Raw genomic sequence first — 15,666 nt, forward strand, 5'->3', positions numbered from 1 at the left:
AAAATGAGCTGGGACGTAATAAAGAACTAAATGTGCTTTTGTCAAAACAAGCTGCAACAATGAAACTAAGACTTCAACTCACCAGGAGTATCTATAATGTTGATATTGACATCTTTCCACATGGTATAGGTGGCTGCTGACTGAATAGTGATTCCTCGTTGTCTCTCTAGTTCCATGGAATCCATGACAGCACCAACTCCATCTTTACCTTTCACCTAAACAGAAGCACAGCAATTCAGAGTCCCCCATCCCTACATCCCAAGGAGGAAAGAAATCTTACTGAGTTGGAACTAGAACACAGATAGTTAACTGATGCAATTTTCAGAGTAGTCAGACCATATCATATTGTGAAACAGAGAAATGATAACAAGTTTTCCCCTCTATTTACTGTCTAACCCTCTTTTCATTGCTCTTCCCAACAATGGCTAACATAGAACAATCACCTCAGTCTTTGAGCCAACCCTGTTTCCTCTGCATTAGCCTTATGGGAGTCCATGAGCAGATGCTCAAAGCACACATTTTTTCCCTGCTCTATGACCTGTGGATTTTGAGGCCTGAGTGGGAAGGATTCAGCTTTCAAAATATGTGACTTAACAAGATGACCTTCATCTGAAGAAATGGAGAGTTAAGTTACTCAATGATACGGTAATTTCTTTAGAAGACTTTCAAGTCAAATATTTTTTTCTGATACATGTATTTTGTAACTATTAACATCATACTATATATAGTTTTAAACCCTTCTTAAACATCTCTCCATAACGTTAAAAAATATGTAAATATGACTTTAACAACTGCTTAAGAATATATGACGTATTGAGGTATAATTAACAGTTGTATTAGTTTCAGGTGTAGACTTAACATTCCTAAAGGACAATCTACCGAGGATACTCATAGTGATAGTTTCTAGAAAGATTCCTCACAACACTGCAAGCCAGTTTGACCTATCTATCCCTTTGTGCTAGGACTTCAATAAAGATCCACTGTAACCATTCTTTCAAACTTTCAGGTTTTGTGATGTTTATTAAATCCTAACTACCAAGCTCGAACTAGCTTTGAATCAACCAGGAACCCCACACCTCATGCATCTTTGCAATTCTGCCAGTGTAGTAAAGCACTCGTTCTGTTAATGTAGTTTTTCCAGAATCAATGTGAGCTGAAATTCCAATATTTCGTATCTTTTCATTAGGAATCACTCCTGATGAACACCATCGGCAGACTTCCCAATTAACCTGAAAAAATAAGAGCTCAAATCAATGCACTTTTTATGAGATAATGGGCAAACAAAATTGGTTTGGTTGGTATCTTTCCACCAAAGAATCTCAATGGAAACAAAACATCATGTGAGTTTGCCTGGAAAGGCAAAGAAGGAATGCCTCAACCTGCAACTCCTGTAACCAAAGGAGAAACTGCAAGAGAGGACAGAAAGGGCATACACATTCTTATAAATAAATCAGAAAAAATATATTCAAATAAGCTAGTTAAATGAAGGGGGACAGATACTTTTCCAAATGTCACAGGTTTGAAAATACATGCTGAGGCTAATAAAACCAGTAAGACAACATCCAACAATTTTAAAAGAAAACACAGTTTTTCGTTTAAATTTTACTTATATTCCCCCTTACTGTAGTTGACAGCTAGCAAGGACGTTTTCCAACACATATGGTCTGTGTTGTGGTACGGATAGTTTCAAGGGACCCCACAAAAGGTTTCCAATTCCTTCTGCACGGGAAGAATTACTTTTTAAAAAACTTCATTTCATTTTGGTGGAGGTGGGGGTAAGGGAGAACCTTACATTTTACCGAATCAAGATAATATAAACCTCTCCCTATAGGACTGCAAATCCAAAAGGTACTGCAGCACTTCTGGGGAAAGGGAAACAGAAGAACTTAGAAAAGGTGGGCAAATACTAAATGGATTCTGGTGGACAGGCATTTAAATGAAATCCCATGAATATCAGCAAGCAAAGCAAACGACAACTGCATACCAGGAAGGGCTCAACTCCCACCCCAACCTACTCCACACTGCAACCCCCGCAAAAGACAGAAATAGGATCAAAGTACAGGCAAGTTCGAACGCCAAAACAAATAACCCAGGGTCTGCCCGAAGAGGGCTGTCCACAGCCCAAGGACTCTGTGCAGAAAAGAGCACTCGATAATGAGTCAGAAGCCCTGGGTTCGAACCCTGAACACACTAATTTTTCAACTGTTCTGACCGGCACTCCAGTCACTCCCCCCCCCTCCACAAAAAAGAGGCTGAAACACAAATCGGTGGCCCGTCCACTGCCCCAGGGCACCGAGAGGCAGCTCATGAATAACGAGATGTTCAGGTACCGAAAAACTTTTCAGCACTGAAGCACGACACCTCGTACCCGGAGCTCTCAGGAGGTCCCAGAGAAGGCATTACTGTTCCCTAGCCTTGGAGGGACAGCAAGGTCCTTTATGCAGTCCCTGGTTCGGTTTCGCCTCGCCGGGCTCTAGTACCTGCTTCTTCTGCCATCCCAGGGTAGCGTGGACCCGCGGGAGCGGCCCGCGCCCCAAAGCCGTGGCAGCGGCAGCTCCCAGCAGTCTCATGGCAAGCGCAGAAGTGACTTAAAGGTGAGGCAGCTGTAGGACTGCTCAGCAACCTGACCCACATCAAAATGCGTTCAAAGTCACGCCGGCAATCAGTGCCGGAAGAGCGCTTCCGGGTCAAGGATGTGGAGGAGGCGAGAGGAAATAAAAGAGAGACTTCCGGCCCTCAGAGGCGACCAGCCCCGTCTACTGGCATGGCGCCCTCTAGGGACTTGGAAGAGAAAGTGCAATGGCCTTTGCGAGCAAATCAAGCGTTTGTGTGCCCCTAGAAAGATGCAACTTTTATTTTTCCTTTTTTTTTAATTTTAATTTTTTAAATTTCTTTTCAGTGTTCCAGAATTCATTGTTATGTACCACACCCAGTGCTCCATGCAATACGTGCCCTCCATAATACACACCCTCAGGCTCACCCAACCTCCAAACCTTTTGAACGTGGTTATTTTGTGTGTTCAGTGTTGCCGTCATGTCTACTTTTATGTAGGTTTAAAATTTTTCATTATTTTTAAAAAATCTGAAATAGCCTTCTCTCCCCTTTAAAGGGCTTAGAAGGCCCTGCTTGAACAGCTACACCAATATAACAAAGTGGAGAAATGTTTATAACAGAATAAAGTAAAAAACAAAATGCAAAGTTGCTATTTATTACAAATACAAAAAAAAAAAAAAAAAAAAAATGTAAGACATGACCTAAAGGGCGCCTGGGTGGCTCGGTTTGGTTAAGTGACTGCCTTCAGCTCAGCTCCCGATTCCAGGGTTCTGGGTTGGAGCCCTGCAGCAGGCTCCCTGCTCAGTGGGGAGTCAGTCTCAGCCAGCCTTCCCCTCTGCCCCTCACCACTAACACCCCACCCCGCTCATGTTCTCTGTCAAATAAATAAGATCTTTAAAAAGAAAAAAGACATGACTTGAAAAATGAACCATCAATTATAAGTGTTTTTTCTCATTTCAAAAAAGTTCACTGTTGGATGTTAAATGTTACGTGTTCAGTCCATATGGAAGATGGTATCTTTTCTTATGCCCAAGTTTTCTTGTCCGAGAGACCACCAAGGAGCCAAGCACCGATGCAATCACACGAGGGTTTATTTGACAAGCTTAAGCTTGGGCCCAAGTATACCCCACACAGCGGAGTAGGGACTTGGACCCCGAGCTTAGTTAAGGCAGGGGTATTTATGGGTTCCTGTTACTAAAGCAGGGTGGGGATTCCTGGAACCAAAGCAGGGTGGGGGTCTCTGAAACTAAAGCAGGGTGGGGCTTCCTGAAACCAAAACAGGGTGGGGGTTACTAAAGCAGGGTGGGGAAAGTTCAGCCCTTGGGCACAGGGGTCTGAGATGGCTGCGGGAGCTAAGATGGCTGTCCTTATGCTAAGGCTAAACCTGAGGTGGGATGGCCTTAATTTTCTCGGCCTCCACACTTTGACGATTCCAGTTAGATCTCTTAGAAGTGTTTTGAGGGTGGCCTGGGTGGCTCAGTGGGTTAAAGCCTCTGCCTTTGCCTACTTGTGATCTTGGTCAAATAAGTAAATAGAATCTTCCAAAAAAAAAAAGGCGTTTCGAGCTCAGTATGTCCAAAACGGAGCTTATCTTCTTCCCCAAAACCTCCTTCTGCAGTCTTTATTTTGAAAATGGAAACCCCGCTCAAGTTGCCCTGACAAAAATGTCACTTCACCACTACTCTTGGACACCTCTGGTCTAATCTGTCAGCATATGTTATAGGCACCACCTTCAAAAATAGATCCAGGATCTGCCCTTTCTCCCCGCCTCTCAACACTGCCATCTCTCCACCAGATTATAATAGATTTACTAAAGGATCTCACTGCTTTGCCTACAGCTCAGCTTAGTCTCAACACCGTAACTAGAGGGATCCTTTTAAGCCAGACATTGTCATTTCTCTGCTGAAAATACTCCATCCAGTGAGTTCATCATTGCTGTTATCTCTACTTTTGTGTAGGTTTGAAACTTTTCATAACTAAATTTTTAAAAAATTCTGAAGTGGCTTCCCGTCCTCCTCAGAGTAAGTGGCTGCAAATGCCCTACTTCAGCAGCCAAACCAACATAGCCTTACTTTCCCTCCCTGGTTTTGCTCCAGCCACATTGGCCTCCTTACTGATCCTCATATAATCAGACTTTGCTCTTCCCTAGATCCTATGGCAGCTCTTTTCTTTATCTTCAGTAGCCTCATCAGTGAGATGTTCCCTAACCAACTTTTCTGAACCAGCAGGCTCCTCTCTTTCTATCTTCTCATGCTGTTTAATTTTCCTCTGGAGCACTTCTTAGATCCAGACATTTCACATACCTGTTTATTGTCCTGCTCTCCCAATGGGAATGTAAGTTCCATAAGGAAACCGATTTGATTTTGTTAATTTCTGTATCCCTTTGCATATGGTAGGTGCTCAATAAGCGTTAAATGAATGTACAAATGACGATAAGTAAATAGAAATCAGAGTAAATTACAAGGGACAAGAAAAGAAAAATCAAAGTTTCAATGATGAATTTCAAATTTACTTTTCATATGCCATCCATGTTATTAATTTGCAAGAAAGGATTTGTAAACTGATTAGAGAATAAATCCATTAATGCTGATATACCCAATAAACTTGTTTAGACTTTCAAAAATTTAGTCTTTATAAGCCTTTTATGTATTTGCTTAAAATACATAAATATAATTATGCAAATGATAAAAAATTAAGGTTACTTTAAAGATATAATTATGTTAAATAAAACAGTATTTATCTACAACACTAAAATCACTTTAACAAACTAAGCTTAAGTAAAAATTCATGCTCGGGGCGCCTGGGTGGCTCAGTGGTTTAAGCTGCTGCCTTCGGCTCAGGTCATGATCTCAGGGTCCTGGGATCGAGTCCCGCATCGGGCTCTCTGCTCGGCAGGGAGCCTGCTTCCCTCTCACTCTCTCTGCCTGCCTCTCTGCCTACTTGTATCTCTGTCAAATAAATAAATAAAATCTTTAAAAAAAAAAATTCATGCTCATTATCTTGTGTGTGTATTCATATTTTTCTGTAATTATTATGCTGATATATATTTTTTAAAGATTTTATTTATTTATCTGACAGAGATCGAAAAGAACGCAGAAAGACAGGCAGAGAGAGAGGAGGAGGCAGGCTCCCCGCTGAGCAGAGAGCCCAACATGGGACTCGATTCCAGGATCCTGGGATCATGACCCAAGCCGAAGGCAGAGGCTTTAACCCACTGAGCCACCCAGGCGCCCCTGAATATATTATTTTTACTAATCACTTTTAATCAAAGTAATCAACTTTTCTTTATTCCAAAAGGAAAAAACTGGAAGACAGAAAACCAAGAACTGTCTAGCTAAATTTTGTTAAGGGGTGTGTGTGTGTGTGTGTGTGTGTGTGTGTGTGTGTGTGTGTTTAGAGAGAGCAAGGTTGTTGGGGGCAGAGGGCAGAGATAGAGAATCTTAAGCAGGCTCTATGGCCAATGCAGAGCCCCATGCAGGCTGGATCTCACAACCCTGAGATCATGACCTGAGCCAAAATTAAGAATTAGACACCCAACCAACTGAACCACTCAGGTACTCCTAATTCTGTTAACTTTTAAAGTGGCAAAATACACATATACAATATCATCCAAAACATTTCCACAGTTAATTCATAGTCATTTTATAATCTCTAAGAAATTTGAAACTATCTTCAGTGACAAAAATCTTGTATCAGTTTTTACTTAGAAACTATTCAAGTATGGGGTGCCTGGGTGGCTCAGTGGGTTGAGCCTCTGCCTTCAGCTCAGGTCATGATCTCAGGGTCCTGGGATTGGGCTCTCCACTCAGCAGGGAGCCTGCTTCCCCCTCTCTCTGCCTGCCTCTCTGCCTACTTGATCTCTCTCTGTCAAATAAATAAATAAAAATTTTTAAAAAAGAAAGAGAGAAACTATCCAAGTGTCCAAAGACTAATTTAATATTTTCTAAGCTCTGGAAAATTAACTAAAGATTTGGAAAAATTATAATTTTAGCTAACACTTTCAGTCATTATAATTAATAGTATTATAATAATCTTGTAAGATTAAAACACCTTTAAAAGAGACCTGCATTGTAATTTTATTTAGATAAACACCATTTTATATTTTGCAATCTTACACAATTGATGGAGTCAACAATAACTTATTTGACCCATAAAATCAATATAGGAAATTTGGAAAGCTTAAATCATGAGAAGTTCAACCTTGGTTTTATATAAACTAGAAGATTTTATTAGCATTAATTTTATGTAATAAAACCTGGAAGAAGACTATAGTTGACCATATTCATTCCTTTACCCAAATGCACCTATTTATCAGAAATATTTCATAAAACTTTTAAAAAAGTACTTCATTAACTTTATATTCATAATCATTAAATCATATTTAAAAACTCCTCTTTTATCTTCAAACCTTTTTTATAATCATACTAACAAAAGCTATTATTTAAATGCACTTGTCTACATTTTTTATGCAAAACAGCACAAATAGTTAATGGACTTTTTGTCTTAGACATTTTAGACTATTTGGACTAGATATTCTTAGATTACATATGCCAAAATGGCTTTTTTCTTAATTCATCTTTAAAATTTTTCAAGTGCACGGTGCCTAGGTGGCTCAGTGGGTTGAACATCTGACTCTTGATCTCTGCTTGGGTCATGATCTCACAGTCTTGAGATAAGCCCCATGTCAGGCTCTGAGTTCATCAAGGAGTCTGTTAGTCCTTCTCCCTCTGTTCCTCCCCCCACTTGCACATGCTGTATCTCAAATCAGTCAAAAAATAAAATCTTTAAAAATGTTCAAGTGGGAGGAAAAAATTGGAACAGGAAAAACAGTGAGCTAGATGGCATATTAAACATTTTGAGTTTGAGGGTCACATGGCTGGATCAATCAGTAGAGCAGGTGACTCTTGATCTCAGGGTTGTGGTTTGAGCCCCACACTGGGTGTAGAGATTACTGAAAAAAATTAAAATCTTTAAAAATAAGTTTGAGTTTGAGGAAAAATCGATTGCAATAAAGCAGTGGCCAGACAGGAAGTGGTTAGGAGGTCTCCACCAACTAGAGCTAAGGGAGACTTTTATAAAGAAGAGGCAGAAGCAAACAAGGAAAATTATTTGATTGACTGGCTTTAGCTTAAATGGTTGCCTTCTATGATAAAGTCTAGTTGGCTGTTAGTGATTGATGTCTTTAGGCTTCAATTTCTTAACCTTGAGGCATAACAGGCTTGTTTTGATTTGGTTAAATGAGCTACTAAGACATTAAAGCCATCTCAGTATACTGGCTTCCTTGTTTAATTAATAATACAAATATTAAAGTATTCCTATAGAAGTATAATTACCTTCCCTCTTCAAGAAGGGAGGAGAAAGTTTAAATATAAACCATACAGTTACAAAGCTCTTAAATATGGGGACATCTGGGTACTTCAGTTGGTTAAGCTTCAACTCTTAATCTCAACTCGGGTCTTGATCTCAGGTTTATGAGTTCAAGGCCTGCACTGGCCTCCATGCTAGGCATGGAGACCACTTAAAAAAAATCTAAAAATCTCTGAAGTATGGAAATAAAAGACAAAGAATCTTTTACATAAAGTGGTCTCTTTTAGACAAATAACACATAGACTCTCCTGAGGTTTTGTTAGTTGTTTTTTGGTGTCATTCTTCCAAGGTTCCTCTCAAGGCAAGTGCCTTGTTCAAGGGCAAGTTCTTTCACATCCAAGTTCCCCAAAATTGTCACTACAATTTCTTGCTAAAGGTATGCCAGGAGGTAGTACAAGTCTATTAGTGACAAACCCATGAAAACCTGCCTATGATCAAATGTAAAACACTGCTCTCTCTCTCAGGCTTTAATGTTAAGCCACATGACTACTGACCTGAGACACATGTAGTTAGAAGGCAACATGGGTAGATAGAAGGTCTCTCCCAAAGCAAACTTTTCATACAAGTGACAAGACTGAGGAAAGTTTTCATAGACAAATAATATAAGATGGTGGGCAAGTAGCCAGAAGATAGGAGATGGTGCTTAAAGTCAAATTCACCAGAAGACACCAAAGTCTGATCAGAATCCCCAATCCCCAAGAGACAATAAGCATGATCCTGGGGACAAAGAAATCATCAGAATGCAGATTTACTGCAAATTCTATGTAATCAGGGACAGAAGGGACTCAAGAAGTCTCAGATATGTATATTATTACCAAATTGAAGATCCTAATCACTGCAGTGAGGGTCTAGGTCACACTTCAGTAGAATCTCTAAACTGTCCTAGCCCTATCAGCCTAAGACCACTACCTTAGTCCATTCAGGCTGCTACAGCAAAAATACTATAAACAATATAGTGGCTTAAAAACAATAGAAATAGAAAGGGTAGGGGGAGGGGTGCCTAGGTGGTTCAGTTGGTTAAGCATCTGCCTTCAGCTCAGGTCATGATCCCGGGGTGCTGGGATTGAGTCCTGCATCAGGTTCCCCACTTGGCAAGAAAGCTGCTTCTCCCTGTCGCTCTACCTGCTGCTCCCCCTGCCTGTGCTCTGTCAAAAGAGTAAAATCTTTAAAAAAAAAAAAAAAAAAAAAAGGCAAGGGAGCTCTCTAGTGTCTCTGTTATTAAGGCACTAATCCTATTCAGGAGGTCTCCACCCTCACGAACTAATCACCTCCCCAAAGCACCATCTCCAAATACCACCATCATCATATTGCCATATTTAGGGCATCATCTGATTACTTTTTTTTAAGTTAACATATAATGTATTATTTGTTTCAGGGGTACAGGTCTGTGATTCATCAGTCTTACACAACACACAGAGCTCACCACAGCACATACCCTCCCCAATGTCCATCACCCAGCCATTCCATCCCCCCAGCCTCCTCCCCTCCAGCAACCTTCAGGTCCAATGTGCTCCTGCCCTTGCCTTGTGACAGTAAAGGATAATGGAGTCATAAAGGCAGAGTAATGGAAACCTATCACTGAGACTGCCAGGAAAAAGTATCCAACTTGGCCTCATTGCCAAGGCCACATTCACCAAACTGTTAATATCTTTCTAGTCCCAAAAGATCCAGGGTTCCAGAAACATCAATGGTTATCCACAAGGGAAAAATAATATGAACTACAAGCTACAGAGAATCTTCTTTCTTATATGGTTGACTTCAGCAGCATGGTAAAAATAATCCTGAAAAGAGGAAATTTCAGCAACATGTGAATATAAAGAATTGACATTTACTCTCTCTATGTCACATAGTTTTATGAGTGGCCCCTTATGAAGCTCTGTGGCATAAGAAGAAATATATATTTAATTCAATTTTTATTTAGTTTCTATGATAAACAAATTGGGAGAAAAAATAGCTGTAAATGCTGTAACTGCTATATGTTGCATAGAAGTTATATAGTTTTAAATACATTTATTAAAGTGTGTTTTCATATTTGAATATAATGATTCAAGTTATCAGTGTAATGATTTAGGCAGAAGAATATTACAGTGTCTATTCTATTGGGATTTTGCTCTATCAAATAAATTTATGCAAAAGTGTTATTTAGAATTCATGCCTTATGACAACTTCCCAATGTTATTAGTATACCAATGTACACATAAGAGGAAAATGTTAACATCTTTAATTAATACATGCTCAATTACTTTTTGTTATAAAAATGAATTGACAGGTATGCATCTTATTTTGTAACTAATTATAGGCATGAAACTAACCGACTAATAAAATTAACAGGATACAATATGGAAAATAGGAAAGTATAAACTCAATCGTATAGTTCTATTTCAAAAGTGAAAAAAGTAAGATATTAGGATTACAAGGTGATAGTGGATTTTCTGGTCTTTTTTCCTCTGAAACAACAAAAACTTAAGGTTAGGATTTAATATTCTCATAAACTTCAAACTTTTTCTAAAAACAGATTAATGCTTGAATTCTAGAATAAAAAAGCTAAAGCTGAATTTTTAAATGGTATAAAAGGGAACAACTGAATTATTAAGTACCTTGCTCAAGAACACATATCATCTGTCGAAGAAATTTTGAGACAATCAATCATTCAGGATTACAGAATACCAAATGCATTTTTCTAAATGTCACAAAAAGGCTGAGCAGAGTTTCTCCAAGGACATTCCAATTTTAGAATGTTAACTGTGGAGACAGATTAAGCTGTTTGTGGGAAAGGAGAGCAGAAATATGCTACCTTAAGAAGTTAAAAAGAAAAAAAAAGAAAAAAAAAGAAGTTAAAAAGAAAGGTCAATGTAAAGTCTGATGAATGTTAAGAATGTGATGTGGAACAAAGAATATACTGTATAATGAAATTATAAGAATAAAACTCATATATTACCAATTTAAAATCTCCTTAAAATTCAGAATTCCTTGATTTTAATGTAATTTATCAAAATAACTAATTTCTCATAAAACAGTACTAATATAATTTTGCTTCATTTTTTAAAAATCTTAAAGCTAGCTGGCTATATAACACATGAAATCTGATTTAAATTATTGTACTTTTCTTAGCATCACTGTGATGGTGTGTTAGTGAAAACTGAGACTATTTTTTAATATTTTACTTTCTTATAACTAATATATATGATAAAACTAGCTCTACATTCAATCTTGACTATATAAAAGAAAACACAGCCAACAGGAAGATAATTGGGAAAGCAAAATCAGCCTTAAAAATTAGTATGTTTTAAAGAAAGGAGTTTATAGAATGTTTAGCAACTTGAATTGTTGAAAATCAAAGTTTTATTCCTAAAGTATGGACAATATAATAAACTTCCAAGAACATTCAGATATCAGAAGAAAGTTAAATACAGTACTGATTTAACAAGAGATTGGTCTTATATGTATTACCCAGCACCATTACTTTCTCTGTTAAAACAATCAAAACTAAAGAAATCAAATGCAAGGCTATTTATTTTTTGTTGATTTTCACAGGTGATCCTTTGATGTTGAGTTTGTCCACAAAAACATTTGATCTTCTTCCATGTTCAATGGCTGGACTTTGATGAGGTTTCTCCCTGAGAAATATAATATGAACATTAATACCATTTTTCAAATGGCCAGTAGTTTACAAATCAATACAAACATGATTAAAAAATACTTTTAAGTTTTATCTAAGACTTCCATAATAGCTTTGAAAAACATATGGGAGATTATTTCATTCACATTTAAGAAAGCAACAGCTGCTTTCCTGAGATAGATTTAACTGTTTAACCACACCATCCATCCAACTGGCAGCCACTAGCCACATCGTTTACATTTAAATTAATTAAAATAAAATAAAGTTTAAAATTCAGTTCCTCAGCTGTATCCGCCACATATGAAGAGTGGTTCAATAGCCACATGTGTCTAATGGGTGCCATATTGGACAGTATGGATACATAACATTTTCACTATTACAGAAAATCATTCCAGAAAGGGCATTGGACAGTGCTGGTTTACAGGAAATGCCACAGATAGGGCCACAGATTTTGGGTCATCTATAAAGAGTACGCTTTCTCTAACAGGGACCTTGCTTCATAGTCAAACTTAGCACTGTAATTTTTTTTTTTTATCAATAGAGTTTCCAAACTGAGACAAATATTGCCTAAAAGTAATATGGAAGCTAATTTTCTACAGAAAGTATTAGGGCTCTAAATTCCTAAAAAAGTATTTAAAAATAAAAGATCCTAGCTCATGAAATTCTGCACAAGGCTTCTGATTTACTTGATACCCACTTGTCCACCGCTGGTTCTGTGAAGCCTTCCACCTTCTGCAGCCATCCTCCACTCTCTTACAGCCTAGAACAGATTTCTATTTTAAGGCCTGGTGAGGCCTCCCTCTCTCAAGTGTAAATTTAATAGGAACTAGGTATTGCTTTCCATTTTTTCCCCCAGAGAACCAAATTAAATTCTAACTCTAGAATATACACTAAATGTACAAAAACCTCTATAATCTTAATGGTGTGGTTTCAGCACAGCTATTCCAAAAGTAATCCCAAAGGAGGCTAAAGTTTTGGGAAAATTCTTCCAAAATATCTAATACCTAATATAGGTGCAAATAATGTTATATATTACACAAGTATCTAAAAATGCTTTTACCATTGACTTGTCAGGGGAGTTTTGTTAAGCCTTTCAAATACAGCCCCTCCTCCCTTATCAGATCTCTAGTTACCAATATCTTACCTGGCATGAAATGTATAACTCCTCCTATATCCAGATTAAAATCTGTTTTAAGAACAACTACATTATAATATTTCACTTTTTCTTAAAAGGATTTTAGCCCCTGTCTTCTGAAGCATAGTTTGCTAGTGAGTTACTAATCATGCAATCTTAAAATATTATTGGTTTTTAGATACAAATTCAAATTTGTGTGGAATGCTCAGATATAATATAAAGTCATTACATCCTTCAAAAAAGAAACTGTTGATAGAAACAATGGATGTTAATCAAAACTTCCTGACAGATGTAAAATTACATTACTTTTCTTCTAATTCTTGTTAAAAATATATAGTTTGTTTTAGAAATAATTTTACCTTCTTTTGAGTTCTCGGCAGCCTGAATTCTCATGACCAACACTTCTCATCCTAGGGTTTTCTACATTGCACCACTGTCCCACTGGTTTGTACTTCAAAATCTCCTTTTGCCACTCATCATCAAAAGCATGAGCATCACCTACATTAAATATAAAAATAAAGAGGCAAGTATTAAGAAGTCAACTGTCAGTAGTTGCCTTGGCTCCCACATACTTAATTCTGGCCTTTGCTTCCCTCAGCCTAGACAGAGGCTCAAGACAGAGGCAGGGAACTGCCCCAAATATAAAGGTCTTTGATTCAGAGTACTATTTCCTTTTTTTTGCCTATTCCTCTTTTATTCCTATTCATAATTTGGTTATTGATGATCTGGTTTTTCATGTATCTGCCTGCATATCATGTTATTCTACCCAATGAACCCTTTGACTCAATTACACTGACTTACAGTCTTTCTTCCTGGGTCATCTTCCGGGTCTGTACTTGGGCACTTCTCCTATAACTAGCACTTCTTATTAATCTCACCGTTTTCCTGCATAACTTGGCCTACCTCACAAGCTTCTGTTGTCAGTTTCCTAAGACAGGTTACTCTTAACTGTCAATTTGTTATGAATTAGGCAATCTAACTTTGATTAACAATAGGTAATTGGTAATACTTGTTCTATCAGACAGGCTTTATAGTAATAATGTGTTCCCTCACTAAATTTTTCTTCAACATTTTAATTATTGTAAGTACTCTGTATATATTTAATTATGACAAAACTATAAAGGTTAAAATTAAAGAAAGGTTAAGATGGTGTAGCTTCCATCTCATTGCCTAAAAATAACTTTGTCCAAGCCGACCCTAAGAGAATTTTTTTCTGAAATGATATGATAATTTAAACCATTTCCATTTAAAAAATTTAAAGTGACAAAACACTTTTATTCAAAATACTTTTGGAAAGTAGGAGATGAATTTAACCCAAAACTACAATGAGAAGAGTTATGACACTGGAAGGACTTAACTACATTGAAGAATGAATATAAAATCCAGAAAATGGAAAGATGTACTTGAAATACACATGATATATTATCTAACAATACAAGAAATTAAAATCTTATCTATACAAAAACTGCAGTGTCCAACAATAAAGAATGTTTTAAATAAATTATGGCCCACTCACAAAAAATTTAGGTAACCATTTAGAATGTTTTTGAAAAACATCATCATAGGTAACTGATTTCACAATTATAATGGTGAATTAAGATAAGCACAATATAAAGTAGATAGTAAAATACAAATTTTTAGAAAAAGTGTATGTGTTTACATATACATAAAACTACCAGGAAGAAATATACTAAAACATGAACAGTTGTTTTGGGTTGGGATTATGGATAATTTTCGTTTTCTTCTTTATTCTCTTTTATACTTTTCAAATATACCTTAGAAATACGTAAAAACTCATTTTGCCTACTGGCAATCTTACTAAATGACAATTCAAAAGATTCCATTTTCCAAGTACAGAACAAAAAATAAATAACATTACCAAAAATCAGTATACAAAACAAATCTCTATGAAACAATGAAACCCCAATTTTATTACTTTGATAAGGTCGTCCCTGGTAGTCCCCACACATATTATTCATAAACTACCTCAAAATGACACCTTATGGAATGTTTCTACAAAAAACATTCATCAAGTTCTACCAGTACAGCTGCTATTTTTTTTTTAAAGATTTTATTTATTTATTTGACAGAGAGAGAGATCACAAGTAGGCAGAGAGAGAGGAGGAAGCAGGCTCCCTGCGGAGCAGAGAGCCCGATGCGGGGCTCTATCCCAGGACCCTGAGATCATGACCCGAGCCGAAGGCAGCGGCTTAATCCACTGAGCCACCCAGGCGCCCCTACAGCTGCTATTTTAAGAAGAATACTATTTTCGGGGCGCCTGGGTGGCTCAGTGGGTTAAAGCCTCTGCCTTAGGCTCAGGTCATGATCTCAGGGTCCTGGGATCGAGCCCCGCGTCGGGCTCTCTGCTCCGCAGGGAGCCTGCGTCCTCCTCTCTCTCTGCCTGCCTCTCTGCCTACTTGTGATTTCTGTCTGTCAAATCAATAAAATATTTAAAAAAAAAAAAAAAAGAAGAATACTATTTTCTGTGACAACTTACTTTTTTTTTTTTTTGGAGGGGGGGTGTTAAATTTAAAATATTTATTTCCAATCATTTACTTCTAGTACACAGATAGTAGCTTTATATGTAATTATGTACCTCTAGCATACAAACATACAATAGTTTTATTAGCCTGACTGGGCTGCCAGGACTAACCTAGGCTACAAACACAGACAAGTAAAGTAGGCAACATCATACAGTCAAGGTTTCTCTCCTTCCTTTCTTTTTTTTTTTTTCAAGCTCCCTTTTTCCCCCAATAGACAAAGAAGAAAAGAGAGAGTTTTCCAGCATGATATATAAACACATTTTTCAGCAAAGGCTGCTAATAAGACTTCCAAGTCATCATCAAATATAAGTAATTGCCAGAAAAACTTCAGAGTCTATAACAGAGGCTGAAACTAACCCGCTTGACCCAAGTTAAAGATAACCAGACTATGTTGCATGCTGGTCACATATATCATAAAATCCACACAACCACTCAAGGGATAGTGCTCA

At 37.5% G+C, this 15,666-nt stretch overlaps 2 protein-coding genes across 4 annotated transcripts in view; both read right to left on the reverse strand.

Annotated features, from left to right (window-relative positions):
* Window positions 1-2,673, reverse strand: part of GFM1 (G elongation factor mitochondrial 1) — a 44,069-nt gene extending 41,396 nt beyond the window's left edge. The window contains exons 1-3 of the mRNA XM_046002960.1: window positions 2,481-2,673; window positions 1,077-1,229; window positions 83-215 (exon numbers count right to left, since the gene is read on the reverse strand). Of these exons, the coding sequence (XP_045858916.1) occupies window positions 83-215; window positions 1,077-1,229; window positions 2,481-2,570 (376 nt within the window). The 5' untranslated portion in view covers window positions 2,571-2,673. The remainder of the gene's footprint in view (window positions 1-82; window positions 216-1,076; window positions 1,230-2,480) is intronic.
* An 8,110-nt stretch (window positions 2,674-10,783) lies between these two features.
* The window catches only part of MLF1 (myeloid leukemia factor 1), a 36,096-nt gene continuing 31,213 nt past the window's right edge, over window positions 10,784-15,666 (reverse strand). For 2 of the 3 annotated variants that reach the window (XM_046002772.1, XM_046002775.1), the window contains 2 exons: window positions 13,034-13,172; window positions 10,784-11,537 (listed from right to left, as the gene is read on the reverse strand). In XM_046002772.1, coding sequence (XP_045858728.1) covers window positions 11,432-11,537; window positions 13,034-13,172 — 245 coding nt within the window. In that variant the 3' untranslated portion in view covers window positions 10,784-11,431. Of the gene's footprint in view, window positions 11,538-12,263; window positions 12,300-13,033; window positions 13,173-15,666 lie in introns of those variants that run through there. The other variant, XM_046002773.1, reaches the window with a different exon arrangement.

Source organism: Meles meles, chromosome 4 (genome assembly GCF_922984935.1).
Source record: "Meles meles chromosome 4, mMelMel3.1 paternal haplotype, whole genome shotgun sequence".
Classification (NCBI taxonomy): domain Eukaryota; kingdom Metazoa; phylum Chordata; class Mammalia; order Carnivora; family Mustelidae; genus Meles; species Meles meles.